The sequence below is a fragment of the Phoca vitulina genome, unplaced genomic scaffold (genome assembly GCF_004348235.1).
Source record: "Phoca vitulina isolate PV1807 unplaced genomic scaffold, GSC_HSeal_1.0 scaffold37, whole genome shotgun sequence".
Taxonomy (NCBI): domain Eukaryota; kingdom Metazoa; phylum Chordata; class Mammalia; order Carnivora; family Phocidae; genus Phoca; species Phoca vitulina.
The window spans coordinates 8,943,563-8,958,759 of NW_022589740.1; the positions used below are offsets into that span (position 1 = coordinate 8,943,563).

The following is a 15,197-nucleotide window of genomic DNA, read 5'->3' on the forward strand; positions in this document are numbered from 1 at the left end:
CTGCCGGCGCCTCGGGCCATCCGGCTGGAGAGGGAGTTGGGCGGGAGCAAACTTTCTGGGAAGGTAGAGGCCGAACTCTGCCGGGGCGGCGCGGAGAGGGAGGACTGTCGGTGCCGCGGGAGGGCGCAGGGCGCAGGGCGCGGGCCGGCTGCGGAGGGGGCCGGGGCGCGAGGCGGAGCCCGGGCGCGCAGCCAAGCCGGTGGGGGGCGGGGGGGGGTGGCCCGGCGGGCTGCAGATTCCCTCCGGCTCCCGGGAGCCGCGGCAGGACCGGCCAGTAGGCGCCATGGAGGGGAGCCCCATCCCGGTGCTGACGGTGCCCACCGTGCCCTACGAGGACCAGCGGCCGGCCGGCGGCGGGGGGCTGCGGCGGCCCACCGGCCTCTTCGAGGGCCAGCGCAACTACCTGCCCAACTTCATCCAGAGCGTGCTGTCGTCCATCGACCTGCGCGACCGCCAGGGCTGCACCATGGTGGTGGGCAGCGACGGCAGGTACTTCAGCAGGACGGCCACCGAGATCGTGGTGCAGATGGCCGCGGCCAACGGGGTGAGTGACCTGCCCCGGCCGACCCTCGCCTCCCGCCGCGCCGCCGCCGTCCGCGGGCCCCGCCCTGCCCCCTCCAGCCTGCCGCCCCCCTCCCCCGCCCGGCGGCCGACCCCCATCCCCACCCCCCACCGCCACCCTGGCCCCTGGCTCTCCCAGGTCCTCTCCTCCCGGGTCCCCGAAAGGCCTTCAAGGTTCCGCCTCGAGGGAACCTGCCACATCGCCTTGAGCCCTTCCCGGCTCTCTGCCCACCTCCCGCACCTGCCCGCGTTCCTTTTGGGCCTTCTCTTCCACAACCCTTTAAAACTATCTGTTCTGACCGCATTCACTACCCTCCCTCCCCCCACTTCTTTCCTAAGCTACCAACATAGTGGTTCCCCCCCCTTCCTTCTTTTTTCTCCTGTGTCCTATTTGCAGTTCTCTTCTTCCCCCCTAAATTTTGGCTCTGCCAGATTTAACAGTAGTGTTGTCTCAAACACACGCGTGCGTGTACACACACACACACACACACACACCACTCCAGTGTGGATCCCTGACATGTTTGGCAAGTGTAGACCCTAAAGATTTTTAATATACGTGGGTCGTTAACCCAGTGGAATTACTTCACTATTAATCTGATGGGGGTAGGGCTGGGGTGGAGATCACTTTGATGGCATACAGCCTGGGCTCTCAGTGGTGTGTGTGTGTGTGTGTGTGTGTGTGTGTATTTCAGTGATCTGAAATGAGACTTGCCATGCCTTTCTTAAAGCAATTCCTAACTTCTCTGCAAGAGGCTCTTTGGTGGTTGACAGCATTTTGTACCTCTTCTCCCTTTCAGTTTTCATCCTCAGTTCCTCTCTCTTCTCCCACGACCTCTGCAGACCTTGGGTTTTTCTCCTTCTCCCTCCTTCCTTTCTATCCTACAACTAGAAACCCCTTCTGGCATCATCCTGTACCCCCGTGTCCTCCTTCCCAAATTCCGCAGCCTCTGCGGACTTCTGCAAGAGGGAGACCTCACTTCAGGGGTCTTTGTGGGAAATGTCTAAAAGAGTCATTTCAGCCTTGTTCATACAGTCAGATCCCCACACATAGTACATTTAAGCGGAATCCCTACAGATCTATAAATGAGTGCGAACATTGAAAAAAAGTGAAACTAAACAACTGTCTGGCTTGTGGATTCTCTTTCTCCTACCTGAGCCCCTCCTTTTAATTGTCTTCCTTCCTTTCTTTCTTTTTGTTTTTCAGTCTTTGGTATTGTCCATGCTCCATGTTTGTCTACTCTGATTCCCCTCTCTCAGTGTTTTAGGGGTGGGGAAAGTGGATTTTTTTCCCTAAATAAAATAACCCAAAAGCAATTGGGAGAAAAGCGCCGAGGGGTGACATGGGTGGTGGAGCTGGGATTTCCAACCCCAGCGGATGATACGGCTGTTGATACAGGACCTGTATTTCTCTCTGGCTCCTTACTTGGGCTTGATAAAAGTTGGCTTGAATCAGGGAGTTGGAGAGAGGTTGACAAATGGTCTTTTACTCTTGTCTGACAAAGCTGTTCCCGTGGAGTGATGGAGAATAAGGAGCCTTGGGAGAGCTGGGGCAGCCCTCATACTCCTTCCTGGGCCAATTTTTCCAGCGAGTGAGAGAAACATCCACTTATTTATTGTGGGTGAGGATATTTTTGAAGCTACGGTTGTCGATTTGCATGGGCAAGGTATTATTATGCTTTCTTATTTCTTGGCACGCGTTCCCATGAAGACTCTTCATCTTGTTACTTCAATGGGTCTTCTCTGATAAATACATTTTATTAGCTTTAAGGGTGGAGTTTATTTTAGGAGATAGTTAGCATGTTAATAAATGGTTAAAATAGAGCCATGCTTAACCTCACGGTTGTTACAAGGACAGAATGACACTCCTAATCCACCCAGAATCACCATCTCTTCAATAATCTGAAAGTATTACTTCTAGAATGGGTGGGTGTGGGTGAAGGGAATGGTCAACATTTATCAAAGTTTCAGGCAGCAAGTTTTAACCAGTCTTTTCCTCATTTTGTTCATCTTCTTGAGGGCTTTTTGCTCAAGCAAGTGAACAATCAGAAGGCTGGCTTCAGGAGAAAAGGGGTTTACCGTGAGCAAAATTGGTCTTGAATGATGGCAAATTAATGGGAATGCACTTGTCTCCTGACTTGGCCTGCAGAGTTACACTCAGGAATGAGGACCTTTGATTCCAAAAACTTTGCCCCTCTTGATTTCCCATTGGGTATTCATAAATGGGCTAGAAAAACAGTAGAAAAATAGAATTTATTTTCTTTGAACTGACTTGAATCTGAGTGGGTGGGCTGCCTCTCTGTATCTGAAAAATCTTGGTTTTGATAGAAAAAGTTAATTTTACTAAGCAGTTTAATATAACAAAGTATAGTTGCTCTTTGATTATATAATTGCTAGAGGGGAAGTTTGAAATTTCCAAAATGATGAACGGCACTACTTACATTTTAATATATCATAGAATTTGAAATAGATTCTCAGACATATACCCTGTACAATTTGGGATAAAAAAATTTTTATTGTAAAATTATGAAAATTTCAAACTTTCAGAAAAGTGGAGAGAATAGATAAATGACATCCATATGCCCATACCCTAGGCTGTTAACTTATTCCTATATTTGTTTCATCTTTTTTGAGGGCTAAAGTATTTTAAAGTATATTTTAAAAATGACATTTTATCCCTAAATTCAGTATGGATCTCTAAAAACCAAGAATAATTTTCTTGATAGTTACAATATCATTATCATCCCGAACAAAATAAAAAAGGATTTCTTCACTTATTACCCAGTCCACCTTCAGATTTCCTCAATTATTCTGAAATGTCTTTTATAGCTGTTTTTTCAAACTAGTTTCTTCTAATCAAGGAATACATGTTGCATTTGGTTATATCTTAAATCTCCTTTAACCTAGAAAATATCTCCCTCTTTATTTTTATTCTTTGTTAATGAAATTAACTTACTGAAGAGGCTAGGTCGATTGGTTGTGCTGTAGAATGCCCCCGTCTGCTCCCCATTTCTGAAATTTTCTGATTTTTTTTTAATGGTGTCATTTAACTTTTCATTATATTCCCTGTGTGTGTATGTGTGTGTGTGTGTGTGTGTGTGTGTGTGTGTAAGTAGAAATTAGTTCTAAAGTCTTAATTAGATTCATGCTCAACAATTTTTTTTTTTGGAAGACTATTTTGTAGGCGATGATGTATATTCATATTGTATCGTGTCAGGAAACAATCTCCGGATGACCGGTTGTTCATGATACTGAGATGATTATAGAGCTGTTGTGGTGATTGCCTCTGTTTTCCAGGCTTTTCCCCCTCGGAACAGGCCAGTAGCCTGTGGGGCGAGGTTTGTACCATGTGAATATCTAGTTCCAGTCAAACTTTACTCAGTGGTTTAGCATCCTGGCTTGAGTAGATTATTTCATTAGCGGTTTCAAAATGATTTTTGAATCCTCTAATTCCATCTACATGCTTCAGCTAGCATTTTTCTAAAAACTGGGCATTTTCCTCACGATTGGGCTCTCCCGTAATATAGTTCCTTCTAGAAAAGCAGAATATATGTTTATTTCTCTCCCTTTTTAAATTACCAATTTTCAGAGTCAGGATTTGGTGAAATAGCCACTTCCACTGTTGACACATGAATTTGTTTGGCTTTGCTTTTGCTCTTTTGAGTATCACTGTGGACTCCTGAATTTTTATATAATCCATTTCAATGGATTTGTAAGTAAGTGAGAAGACATTTTTACCTGTTTTTGTAATTTTTATATGGCTGTGTGAACTTATTTAAAAAGTCTCCAGAAGTATTTTTATTCTGACTGTGTCATAACGTACAGGGCAAAAGAAAAATAACTACTAAGTATGAGAGTAAATAGCATCATTTAAATGAATTGCAAAACTTAGTTTGTTACTAATTTAAACTTAGTTTGTAAGTAAGTGATTTTTTTATCCTATTTCTTTTTATTATTATTATTATGTTATGTTAATCACCATATCCTATTTCTTTTTCCATCTGCTTCAGATACTCTTCAGGGGTTTAGATCCTCTAGGTATCAATTTATTTTACTCTCTTAAAGATTTCAAGAGCTAAATGTAAATAATGGCTACATTATGAATAAATACCTTTGCCTTTTTCTGGGTGAATCCGTCTGTGACTAAGGGCATCTCTCTCTTTCTCCTCTTTGTTCTAATCTTTTTTTTTTTAAGTCCTAAAATATCTTTAATATTGGACAGATGGCAGCACTATGTCTGCCTGAGATGTTTCTGACTTTTTCTAAAGTCTTCTGTCTCTGGAGATGACACTATATATCATCACTGTCCGATAGAACTTTTAGAACTTTTTGAGATGATGGAAAGGTTCTGTAATCTATCCTAGCCACTAGCCACATGTGATTATCAAACACTCGAAATGTACCAAGTGTGACTGAAGAACTGAATCTTGTATTTTATTTAATTTTAATTAATTAAAATTTAAGTTTAAATCACTGTAAGTGATTAAGAGCTATCATACTGGATAGCACAGCTCTATAATTTAGCATTTAAAATGTGGAATTTTTTTTTTTTTATGGATCCAGACTGTTACATCCAAAAGCAACTATAAGTTAAATAAAGGTCAGTCACCAAACACTACAAATGCATATTTGGCAAACCCAGACCAGATTTCTTCATGTGATAACCACACTCTCTTTTGACTTGAGCCCGGGAGACAACGAGGTATGGTAGACAAAGCACTGTATCAGCAGCTGGAAGGCTCGCTTCTTTTTCCTAGCTCTGCCATACAAGTTGCCCAGCAAATGCTTCAGCCTCTGGAAGTACCTAGAAACCACTTGTTTCCTCATCTATAAATTGGGTATGAGAGCATGGCTGCGTTATCCTGGGAATCAAATGAAAGTGTTATGTAACATCCATAGCTTTAAGAAACGTAAGGGAATATTATTATGGTCAACTGAATATATCTCACAAAATAGTGATTTGACTGCATGTATTGAATAAAACAACTTATAGCTCCGTTGCAAGTTTTAGCCAAGAGAAAATCCATTTGTTGATTAGCCTCACACTATGCTGGCCATATGATGATCAGCAATGGTAATAATCATATTAGCGTACAGTTCAGCTTACAGAATCAGTTCAGCTTACAAGAACTTCTCAATGCCTTGTGAAATCTTTTAGAGGTGGGGGTCGAAGTACAATGGTATGAAGAAGGCTGGGTCAGCATGGGACTTCGGTGTGCCTTCCAGATGGGTGCTTGTACCAGTCGTGTTTGATTCCAGTGGGCCATGCAAAGGTGGTTGTTCCAAAGAATGGGAGTGCACTTGCCCTGACATTGACTAGAGCCATCTGAGGAACAAATTTTGATGTGGTCCCAAAGAAAAGGAGCATAGATTTGGAAGGGAGGCAGAGTGGAATATGGCGGTGTGTGGGATGTAGGGAGGGAAGAAGTAGGCAGCAAGAGGGGGAAGCCTGTGTTTCAACATATAAGGCTTCTTTACTGGGATGGATCTGGAATTCTGGGATTGGCTGGCTTCAGGTCTTGTCTCCAGAGGGGAAAAAGAACTGGGTGGTGATTGTTCTGTATTTTCTACTGGTGTTCACTACGGAATAGGTGAATGGAATGAGTTACTATGGCCCAGACATTAAGAAGGGCAGGCTTGTAATATACAAGAAAGCCCTAAAGAGCTTGTCATAACTTTCTCTCGCTTCCCTTCCCAAATCCCCATCCCTGGATTGTGGAAATGGGAAATCTATTATATGAGCAATAGCCAATTTTAGGGTGCCCTTGGTTCCATCTATCTCCCTGTTCAGTTAGCTCATTCTTGAATCTTTTAGCCTCAAGTCGTCATTCACTTTTTTTATGGGGAAGGAAAAGGAATGGGAGAGGTTTTAAGAACAGCTGGGCCCTCCCAGTTGCTGGGGTGGGTTATTTTAAGCTTTGTTTAATGTGCCCAGAGACCCAGATGACATTTTTAACTAAGCTGTGTTATTAAATCTTGTGATAAAGCATAATGATGTTTATTGAAAAGACAGACACACATCAGCAACATTATGTGTGAAACTTGCCTGAAGAATTTTCTATAAAACATCTGTTCTCTTTGAGCCCTTCGTGAACTCTGGAGGTTTGATAGTTTCTGTACAGACTTGAGGGATAGAAGTTGGAACCTAATTTTGAGGAAACTAAGCATAGGTATTGACTTCCCTAACCTTACCCTTCATGTTTTCGGCCCTGGCCACTCTTCTGTTAGACAAGAGTAACGTAAACAAATACGGGGATAGGATTTGAACAGGATTATTTGAAATAATAGGCAGGGGGGAAAAAAGGTCGGAATTTCCCAGGGATCTTTAAATTGAAGGTAGAAAACTCAATGTCCTTTGTTAGCCTATGGCTTTGACAGTTAATTGCAAACACTCAAGATTTGGCCAATATGCCTCTAATGTTTATACTTGTGGAGCCAAAGGAAAACTTTAGGTCCTTTCATCTGATTTGACTCCCACTAGTTGTGAATAAGAGGATATCTAGAATATACACAAGACTTGTTAAAATCCACATTTTCTGAATCTTTAAATATCTTTCATGTCCTACATTTTTAGTGATGGTCAAATTTTGGAGTACTGCTTGTATTTGTACGAAGAGAAAATTTTCAGGAAATTCAAAGAAATCCTTCTTCTTGGCATCAAATCACAGAAATTGTTCTTTCCCTTTCCAAGTTTCTGGTTATAGGTGTTTTGTAATGTAATATTTAATTATTGCCTTTCTTTTGTTTTCCTCCAATAAGAGTCCTCTTTTGTAGCTAGGGGTATCTAGTTGTATATTTAAGGCTTTCTAATGGGAAGAGAAAAGAAGTTGAAATCAGAGGGCCAGAGTTCATAACAAATGGTTAATATCTACACCATATGAAAAGCTTTTCCAAATCAGTAAAGAATTCAAAAAATTCAAAAGAAATATTGTCAACTACAACAACGAACATACGAAAAGGAGATCGTCCTCATTAATAACCGAAAAAATATAAACAAAAACAATCCATCAATTTGAAAAAAATTGAAAGTACTCAGAGTTGGTGTGAATGTTTGAAAATTGTCATGTGAATGGAAGTTAAATCAATAGAACTTTTTGTCCAGGCATTTTAGCTGTATGTATCAAAATTAATCGAGTACTTGTCTAATAATCCACCAATCCCTTAACCTGAGAATCTATCCTGTAAATTTCCTAATACAAATGTGGAAATGTCTACATACAAGAATACTCGCCACAGCATTTTGCAAAAGAAAATCTTGGAAACAGTTTACATGTTCAATAGTAGAGAACGGGTACCTAATTGTATGACACAAGCATACCACTGAGGCATTAAAACCCGTAAACAAAGGAGGTGGATCTATATGGTACATGAAAAAGGTATGAATGATAGTTTGTTCAGTGAAACAAAGCAATTAGTAGATTAAGAAGAATATAGTTCCAACTTCTATCCCTCGTCTCTATAGAAACTATCAAACTTCCAGAGTTCACAGAGGGCTCAAAGAGAAGAGATGTTTTATAGGAAATTCTTTAGGCAAGTTTCACACATAATGTTGCTGATGTGTGTCTGTCTTTTCAATAAACACCATTATGCTTTATCACAAGACTTAATAAAGCAGCTTAGTTAAAAATGTCATCTGGGTCTCTGGCCACATTAAACAAATCTATAATGTAGGCATAGAAAATAGGGTTGGAAGAACATACTCTAGTTAACAGTTAACAGTGAATACATCTGTGGTGTGTGTATGGTAGGGGGTATGGGTATGTGGTTGTGTATGGTGGGGAAGGAGAATCCTTTCTCTTTCTACTTCATATACTTCTCTTTATTAAATACTTGTACATGTGTATGCATTGCTCTGATGATTAAACACACCAGGAAAAAATAATAAAGAAAAAAGGAGGAGGTCTGGATTTGAATCCCAGTACTACCGTTTGCAACTTGTATGATCGCAGAAAAGTCTCGTGGCTTTTTGGGGTTGGTCTCCTCATTTATACAAATAGGGAAAGTAAAACCACTTGCCCCCACATCTTCCATGTTTGTTGGGAGGATTATAATCAATTGTTTTATTTATTCTCATAAGACAATTATTACCAAGTTCTTTTCCTCTGATTAGAATAAGAGGACCTGGGGGGCGCCTGGGTGGCTCAGTCGGTTAAGCGTCTGCCTTCGGCTCAGATCATGATCCCAGTGTCCTGGGATCGAGTCCCACATCGGGCTCCCTGCTCTGTGGGGAGCCTGCTTCTCCCTTTCCTCCCCACTTGTGCTCTCTCTCTCACTATCTCTTTCTCTCTCTCTCAAATAAATAAAATCTTAAAAAAAAAAAAAAAAAAAAAGAATAAGAGGACCTGGGCGTATGTGCTTTGTAGTCTCGGTAGCTTTACTGACCAGAAGGTGCCTGTTGATGTGGTGATCACAGTTGCTTTGGTAAGGCTTCCTCTTGACGTTTGTCTTTCTTCCATGCTGTGGGCTAAGGCTTGGGTGGTGACTGCTGAAGTCGCCATCCCATCCTTGCTCCTAGTGTGTGTGCATGTCTGTGCACATGCGCGTGCGCACACACACACACACTCGCTCATGCACACATACCCTGCCACAGTACTTGAGGTGACAACAGCTGCTCTGGCATAGACTTTAACTCCAAGGACTTTTTTTGCGGGGTCTGTGCATTATTTCCTGGTATGAATGAGCTGAATCAATGCCATGCTTTTCCACCTTAAACCTTTCTGAGGCTCCGGTTGCATTCAAGCGGACCCCACCCCCCCTACTGAAGCCAGATCTTAATCTGCTCATTTCATGAGGATTTTCAAGCCTAATGGACTGGGCCATGTGAGAGATTACTGAGAGGAACAGAGCAAGCAGAGGCTAAGAGACTCCACGCTAATCTGCTGAGTTGTCTGAAAATGCACAGCTGCCGACGCTAGAGATGCATTAAAGTATTTTGTCAGGATGTTTGTCAGGGTGTCTGTTCCCGCAGCCTTGCTGAATGTTTGGTTCGGAGGCACAATCTTTTTTTGGACAGGATCTCCCAAATGTAAAGTGACAGATGCTAATGTGGAATATAATACAGAAAACCCAGCCCTGCTGTCATAAATAACGGTAAATTGTTTAATCTTGCTGAGTTGTAAATCTATTATTGCCAGAGGTCTTTAGTTCACTGGAACATAGTATGAGGAGTGGGGGCACTTAGCAAATGGGCAGTAATTGTTTCCCAACCAGACGGAAACCGGTCTGATGGAATTTATTTTAAAAGCCACATAAATGCATTTTAATTGATTGTGACAACTACTCGGGAAAAAACACATGGCTGTAGAGACTGAGTTTTTTTGGGGGGGAATATGTAGGCAATACACACACACATATATATTGCAGTATGTGTATATATATAAGTATATACACACACATATATATTCTATCTATAAAGATGCCAAAGATACTGAGTTTTTTGTTATATATATAGCTTTGTTTTATATATATATATATATATATATATATATTTCCTGTCTACCTATAAAGGTGCCAGATGGAAAGTGTTTTTAAACATTTAGAGGGTTTATCAAGTAGCATATGTATGTGTGCATGTGCACAGGATACCCCCTCCCCCAAATATATATCTTCTTCCCTGGATGTCTTCAACAGGAGAGTAGACCAGATGTCAGAAATGTTTGAAGACTACATAGAACCAAAGGAGGTGGCTAAGTGTTCCTAAATGACCAACGTTTCTAGGATAATAAATAGAATTGGGCTAGAGTTGGATGGGCCGATAGTAAGAAATATAAGTAGAAGAAATCATACTGTTCTAGGCGAGAATCTGTCTTGCAAGAGCAGCTCTCTGCAGTGAGCTCAACAACATGGGTAAGTTAGCAGGTTGGCATAGCATATCCTAGCAGATAGTACAAGTCAGAGGCGCAGATATGAAAATGAAATGATCCAGGTCAAGATGAGGGTACAGACCTGGTCCCGTCACTCCTTACCATGGACTTCAGCAGTTTCTCAGTGAGCAGGCTTGGTGGTTAAAGAAGAAAGAAGACATTGTATTTATGTAGGCATGTTATAACTAATTTGCTATTTCATTGTTGTCAAGCTATATTCAGTTTAATTTATTTCATAGCCTGTGTTTAGTACTCAAACATTTTTTAGTTTCACAAATAAAAACTTCAGGTAAAAGAACACTTTTTAAAAAATTTTATTTATTTTAAAGAGAGAGAGAAAGAGAGCATGCATGCATGCATGCAAATGGGGGAGGGAGGGGCAGAAGGGAAGGGAGAGAGAGACTCTCAAGAAGACTGCACTGAGCTCAGGGCCAGACATGGGGCTCGATCTCAGGACCCTGAGATCACGACCTGAGCCGAAACCAAGAGTCTGATGCTCAACCGACTGTGCCCCCCAGGTGCCCCAAAAAGCACTTTTATATTGGTCAGTAAATGATGCTACATTTAAATATTGGAAGACTATACATATGCTAAAATCACATTGTGGGAGAGTATTTAGTGACACAGAAACATAGACCAAGGGAAGGGCTGGATATATTAAGTGAAAGATGTAGATGACACAATAATCCCTTTTGTAAAAATATGGAAATATGTAAATGAAAGAGAGAGAGAGAGAAACAGAGATACCAAGACACAAAGGGTACACACAAAATGTGAACAGGGCTCATTTTTAGATACAGAGATGACTTATTTTCTTCTTGCTTATGTGTGCTTCCTAAATGTCCAAAAAAGGAACATGTATGTATGTTTATATATATATTTGTAATTAGAAAACCACTGTAGGTTAGCAAAACAACAACAGATTCATTCAATGACTATGAATTAAGGAATTCATACTTAAGAATTAAGAAATGGCTCGAGGAAGAGGAAAGAAGGCAATGGAAGCTCCTGGAGTCTTTATTTGGTGCAAGACACTGAACTGGAGCTTGCTTACGTTACTTCTTCTCACCTCCCATCTTTTAGATAACAAACCCAAGACACAGAGGGATCTTGCCCGAAGTCACGTAGCAAATGGGGGAGGGAGGGGCAGAAGGGAAGGCCTTGGATCCTTGCCCGTTGGATATGAAAATCCCGGTTTATCTCAGGGCACTCAACTCTGCCTGCTTGACCCAGGTAGATCCAGTGGTTCCTCTGCAGGTCTTCAGTTGGGTTGAGCACCTCATAAAATAACAACAAACAGGTCCTTTCTTATTTCAGTGAGCCAAGTCCTATACATCAAGGCAAAGATTTCAGTATTTTCCAAGTGCTGAATTACCTAATTACTAGGAGGGACATAAGTTCTAATGTCACCACCCCCATTTTGCACCCGAGGAAAGCTCGATTGCCTGATCCTCAATGAGATATCCAGAATTGGTGAGTTGGTGGAGGAATAGAACTTGAGCCAAACTTCTGGGTGCCCATGACTTTTCTGCACCTGTTCAGATGTTAGGGGCCAAATGTCCTAACAATCCATCTTGGTTTGATTCTGGTGGACTCTCATCTCTCCTTCCAGCCCCGAAGTGTGTGTGTAAAGACTTCCAGGGGGACAAGAAGCTGAGGATGGGCTCAGTGGCTCCCATCTGGTCTCCATGTAACAAAGCATATAACTGCATCATTATCCATGTGCAAATGGAGAAGTCCCTTGATGTTTGGATAACCACATCCATGTCTTGAGTTTGTTATTTCTCAAAATTCCACTTAGCCATCTCCGGCTTACTCATGTGCAGCCCTGCACAAAGGCTGACACGCCCCTCTGACAGCTGGGACCAAGAGACCAAAGCCCTGCCATCATGGCGGCTTGGCTTTGGACTTGCTTTGTGGGTTTTGGTTTTTGTTTAACTATGAAGACAGGAAACAGGCATCTTTGTGTATATGGCTTTCTGTGCACTTTGGAGATGGCTGTGGTGGTGGTTGTGTGGTCCGCACAACACTCTGGGAACCATCAAGGAAGCTTCTGTTTATGGCTCTCTTCGCTCTCTGATTCACTTTGGAAATGACAGGGATATCACACAGTGAGTGGAGGATATTGGGGAATGTCATGCTTACTTTTCCTTGTCTCTCTTTGGGACTCTTTTTAAAAAAATGACTTATGTGAAGCTCAAAGGAAATCATAGGAGGGAAGTCATATTGAAGGGAGTTCACACATGAAAACAATCTTGCGTTCATTAGTGTTATGTTCCTGGGAGAAACTCATTTGGAGTAAAAAATCTGCCTCTACTCTGAGATCCTAGCCTGTGGGTTTCAACTGCCCATCACTGCTCTCTAGGACTTTGAGCTAATTAGAAACTGAACTCATTGCTAAATCTAATTTAGAAGACAAGTTTGTTAGTGTTCTGAAAGAGGGAGCCATGAGAAAGAAAATTATTATTTTTTTAAAGATTTATTTATTTATTTATTTATTTAGAGAGAGAAATTGGGGGGAGGGGCAGAGAGAATGAGAGAACCTCAAGCAGACTCCCCACTGAGCACAGAGCCCGAGGCAGGGGCTCGATCCTACGACCCTGAGATCATGACCTGAGCTGAAATCAAGAGTCAGATAGATGCTTAACTGACTGAGCCACCGAGGTGCCCTGAGAAAGAAAATCATCTTAAAAATTAGCTGTATATGGCGCCGGGTGTAAAGAAATGGCCAGACTGGGAGAAAGCTTTCTGAGATAAAATGTTCTCTTTTCAGGACACTGGTCCGTGGCATGTGGAGGGCACACTGATTCCCATTCGGGGGTGGAGCAGTAATGATGCAGTCCAGGAGAGGTTGAAGCATCGGTGGGAGGTACCCACATCAGTTTAGGAGACTAGACACAGAGAGATGATTAAGTAAGGGCACCCTGGGCAATGTGGCTAATTGCACACTGGGCCCTGCTATATCCTCTCTTGCCCAAGCCTTTGGAAGTCCTGCCTGGGTAGGAACAAGCTCAAGCTGTGTCTGTCTGTGTATCTGTGTGTCTGGGAAAGCATGTGCCTCAGGTAGGTCTGCGGGCACCTGTGTGATAGTGCTCACGTGGCTTCCTGTGGATCCTGGGAGCCATACGTGTGTACCGCCTATTGCGTGTGTACGAGACAGTGCATTAGGGGCCCCCTCGCGCCTCATTGCCAGTGGGAACGGAAGGACATGTTCCCAGGAGCCGGTGCAGCCCACTCTGGTTCCCTTTCCTCCAGCCAAAGCCAGACCGAACAGGGATGGGAGTGGCGATTCCCCCAGTGCCCGCTGGGGGAGGGTCAGGGAGGGAGCTGCAGGACACCTTGATGTGGACCGCCCCCCGGCCCCCCCCACCCCCCCGCCTTGTGGTCTGGGTTTCACTCAGGAGTAAAAGTCAGACGCTGCCCGCTCCAATGCCCTAAACAAACGCAAGGCTAATTATGTAAGTAGATCATTTTCTTCTTGCAAGCTATCGTCTGCCGCACTGGCGGAGGTAGTATTTCTAGGACTTTTTTTGGAAAGTGAAATGGTAGCTTAAGGGATAACCTGCTGTCTAAAAGTGAATTTTAGTGGGTGGCTCAGTCAGTTAAGCGTCTGACTCTTGATTTCAGCTCAGGTCATGATCTCAGGGTCGTGAGATCAAACCCTGCGCCAGGATCTGCACTCAGTGGGGAGTCTGCTTGAGACTCCCTCTCCCTCTGCCCCTCCCCCCACTCACCCACATGCTCTCTCCCTCTCCCTCTCACTCAAAATAAATAAATAAATCTTAAAAAAAAATGAATTTTAAATGTTCGAGGAGGGTGGGGCGCCTGGGTGGCTCAGTCAGTTAAGCCTCTGCCTTCAACTCAGGTCATAATACCAGCGTCCGGGGATCGAGTCCCGCATCAGGCTCTCTGCTCAGTGGGGAGTCTGCTTCTCCCTCTGCTTCTGCTCCTCCCCATGCTTGTGCTCTGTCTCTCTCTCAAATAAATACATAAAATCTTAAAAAAAAAATAAGTGTTCGAGGAGGATAATGGTAACTTATGTCGTGCTTAATTTCACAAAGGGTTTTTCTTTATGGGATCTCATCTTAAGATTCTCAGCTTTGCACATGAAGACAAGAAGCCTTAGAAAGGTGAAGTGATTTGTCCTCCTCTGGGGTAGAGGCAAGACTCACATCTAGATCTTTTAACTTTGAAATTGAGTGCTCTTTCTTTAAACAACAGGGCTTCCAAAGGTTATATTTCTTTTATCAGTTGCTAGAAGAAGGCCAGAAGTCTGAAATCCAGCAGGGTCACACTTCCTCTGGGGGCTCTAAGGGTGAACCATTCCATGCCTGTTCTAGCTTCTGGTGTGGTGGCTGCCATATTCCTTGGCATTCCCTGGCTTGTGGCCACTTTACTCTGATCTCTGCCTCTGTCTTCACAGTGCTTCTTCTTCCGGGTGTATCTTCTCTTCTGTGCGTCCACTTCAGTAAGAACAAAGCTCTTCCCCTTCCACGATGGAAGTGGTTCCAATGCAATCAACCTGCAACCGGGGGATTAGCTGATCACCCCGGGAGTGGTGCCATATTAGGGACTCAGTTTTGGTTTCTGTTGGGTGCCCACTGGTGGCTGTAGCCAGGCTGGCCTTGGTGAGAGGAAATCCATGTTGCTGAGTCCATGTATAACCTCCCTCCTTGCCACCATGATCACTTTTTTCCTGAACGCATTGGTCAATGACAGGAGTGGCTACAGGGGAAGAAGGCTGATCAGTATTCACAGAATAGGTCATTCTACCCG

General features: G+C 43.1%; 1 protein-coding gene across 1 annotated transcript in view; it reads left to right on the plus strand.

Annotated features, from left to right (window-relative positions):
* The first annotated feature begins 219 nt into the window (after positions 1-219).
* PGM5 (phosphoglucomutase 5) overlaps positions 220-15,197 on the plus strand; it is a 198,798-nt gene continuing 183,820 nt past the window's right edge. Inside the window, exon 1 of the mRNA XM_032427488.1 lies at positions 220-544. Coding sequence (XP_032283379.1) covers positions 284-544 — 261 coding nt within the window. The 5' untranslated portion in view covers positions 220-283. The remainder of the gene's footprint in view (positions 545-15,197) is intronic.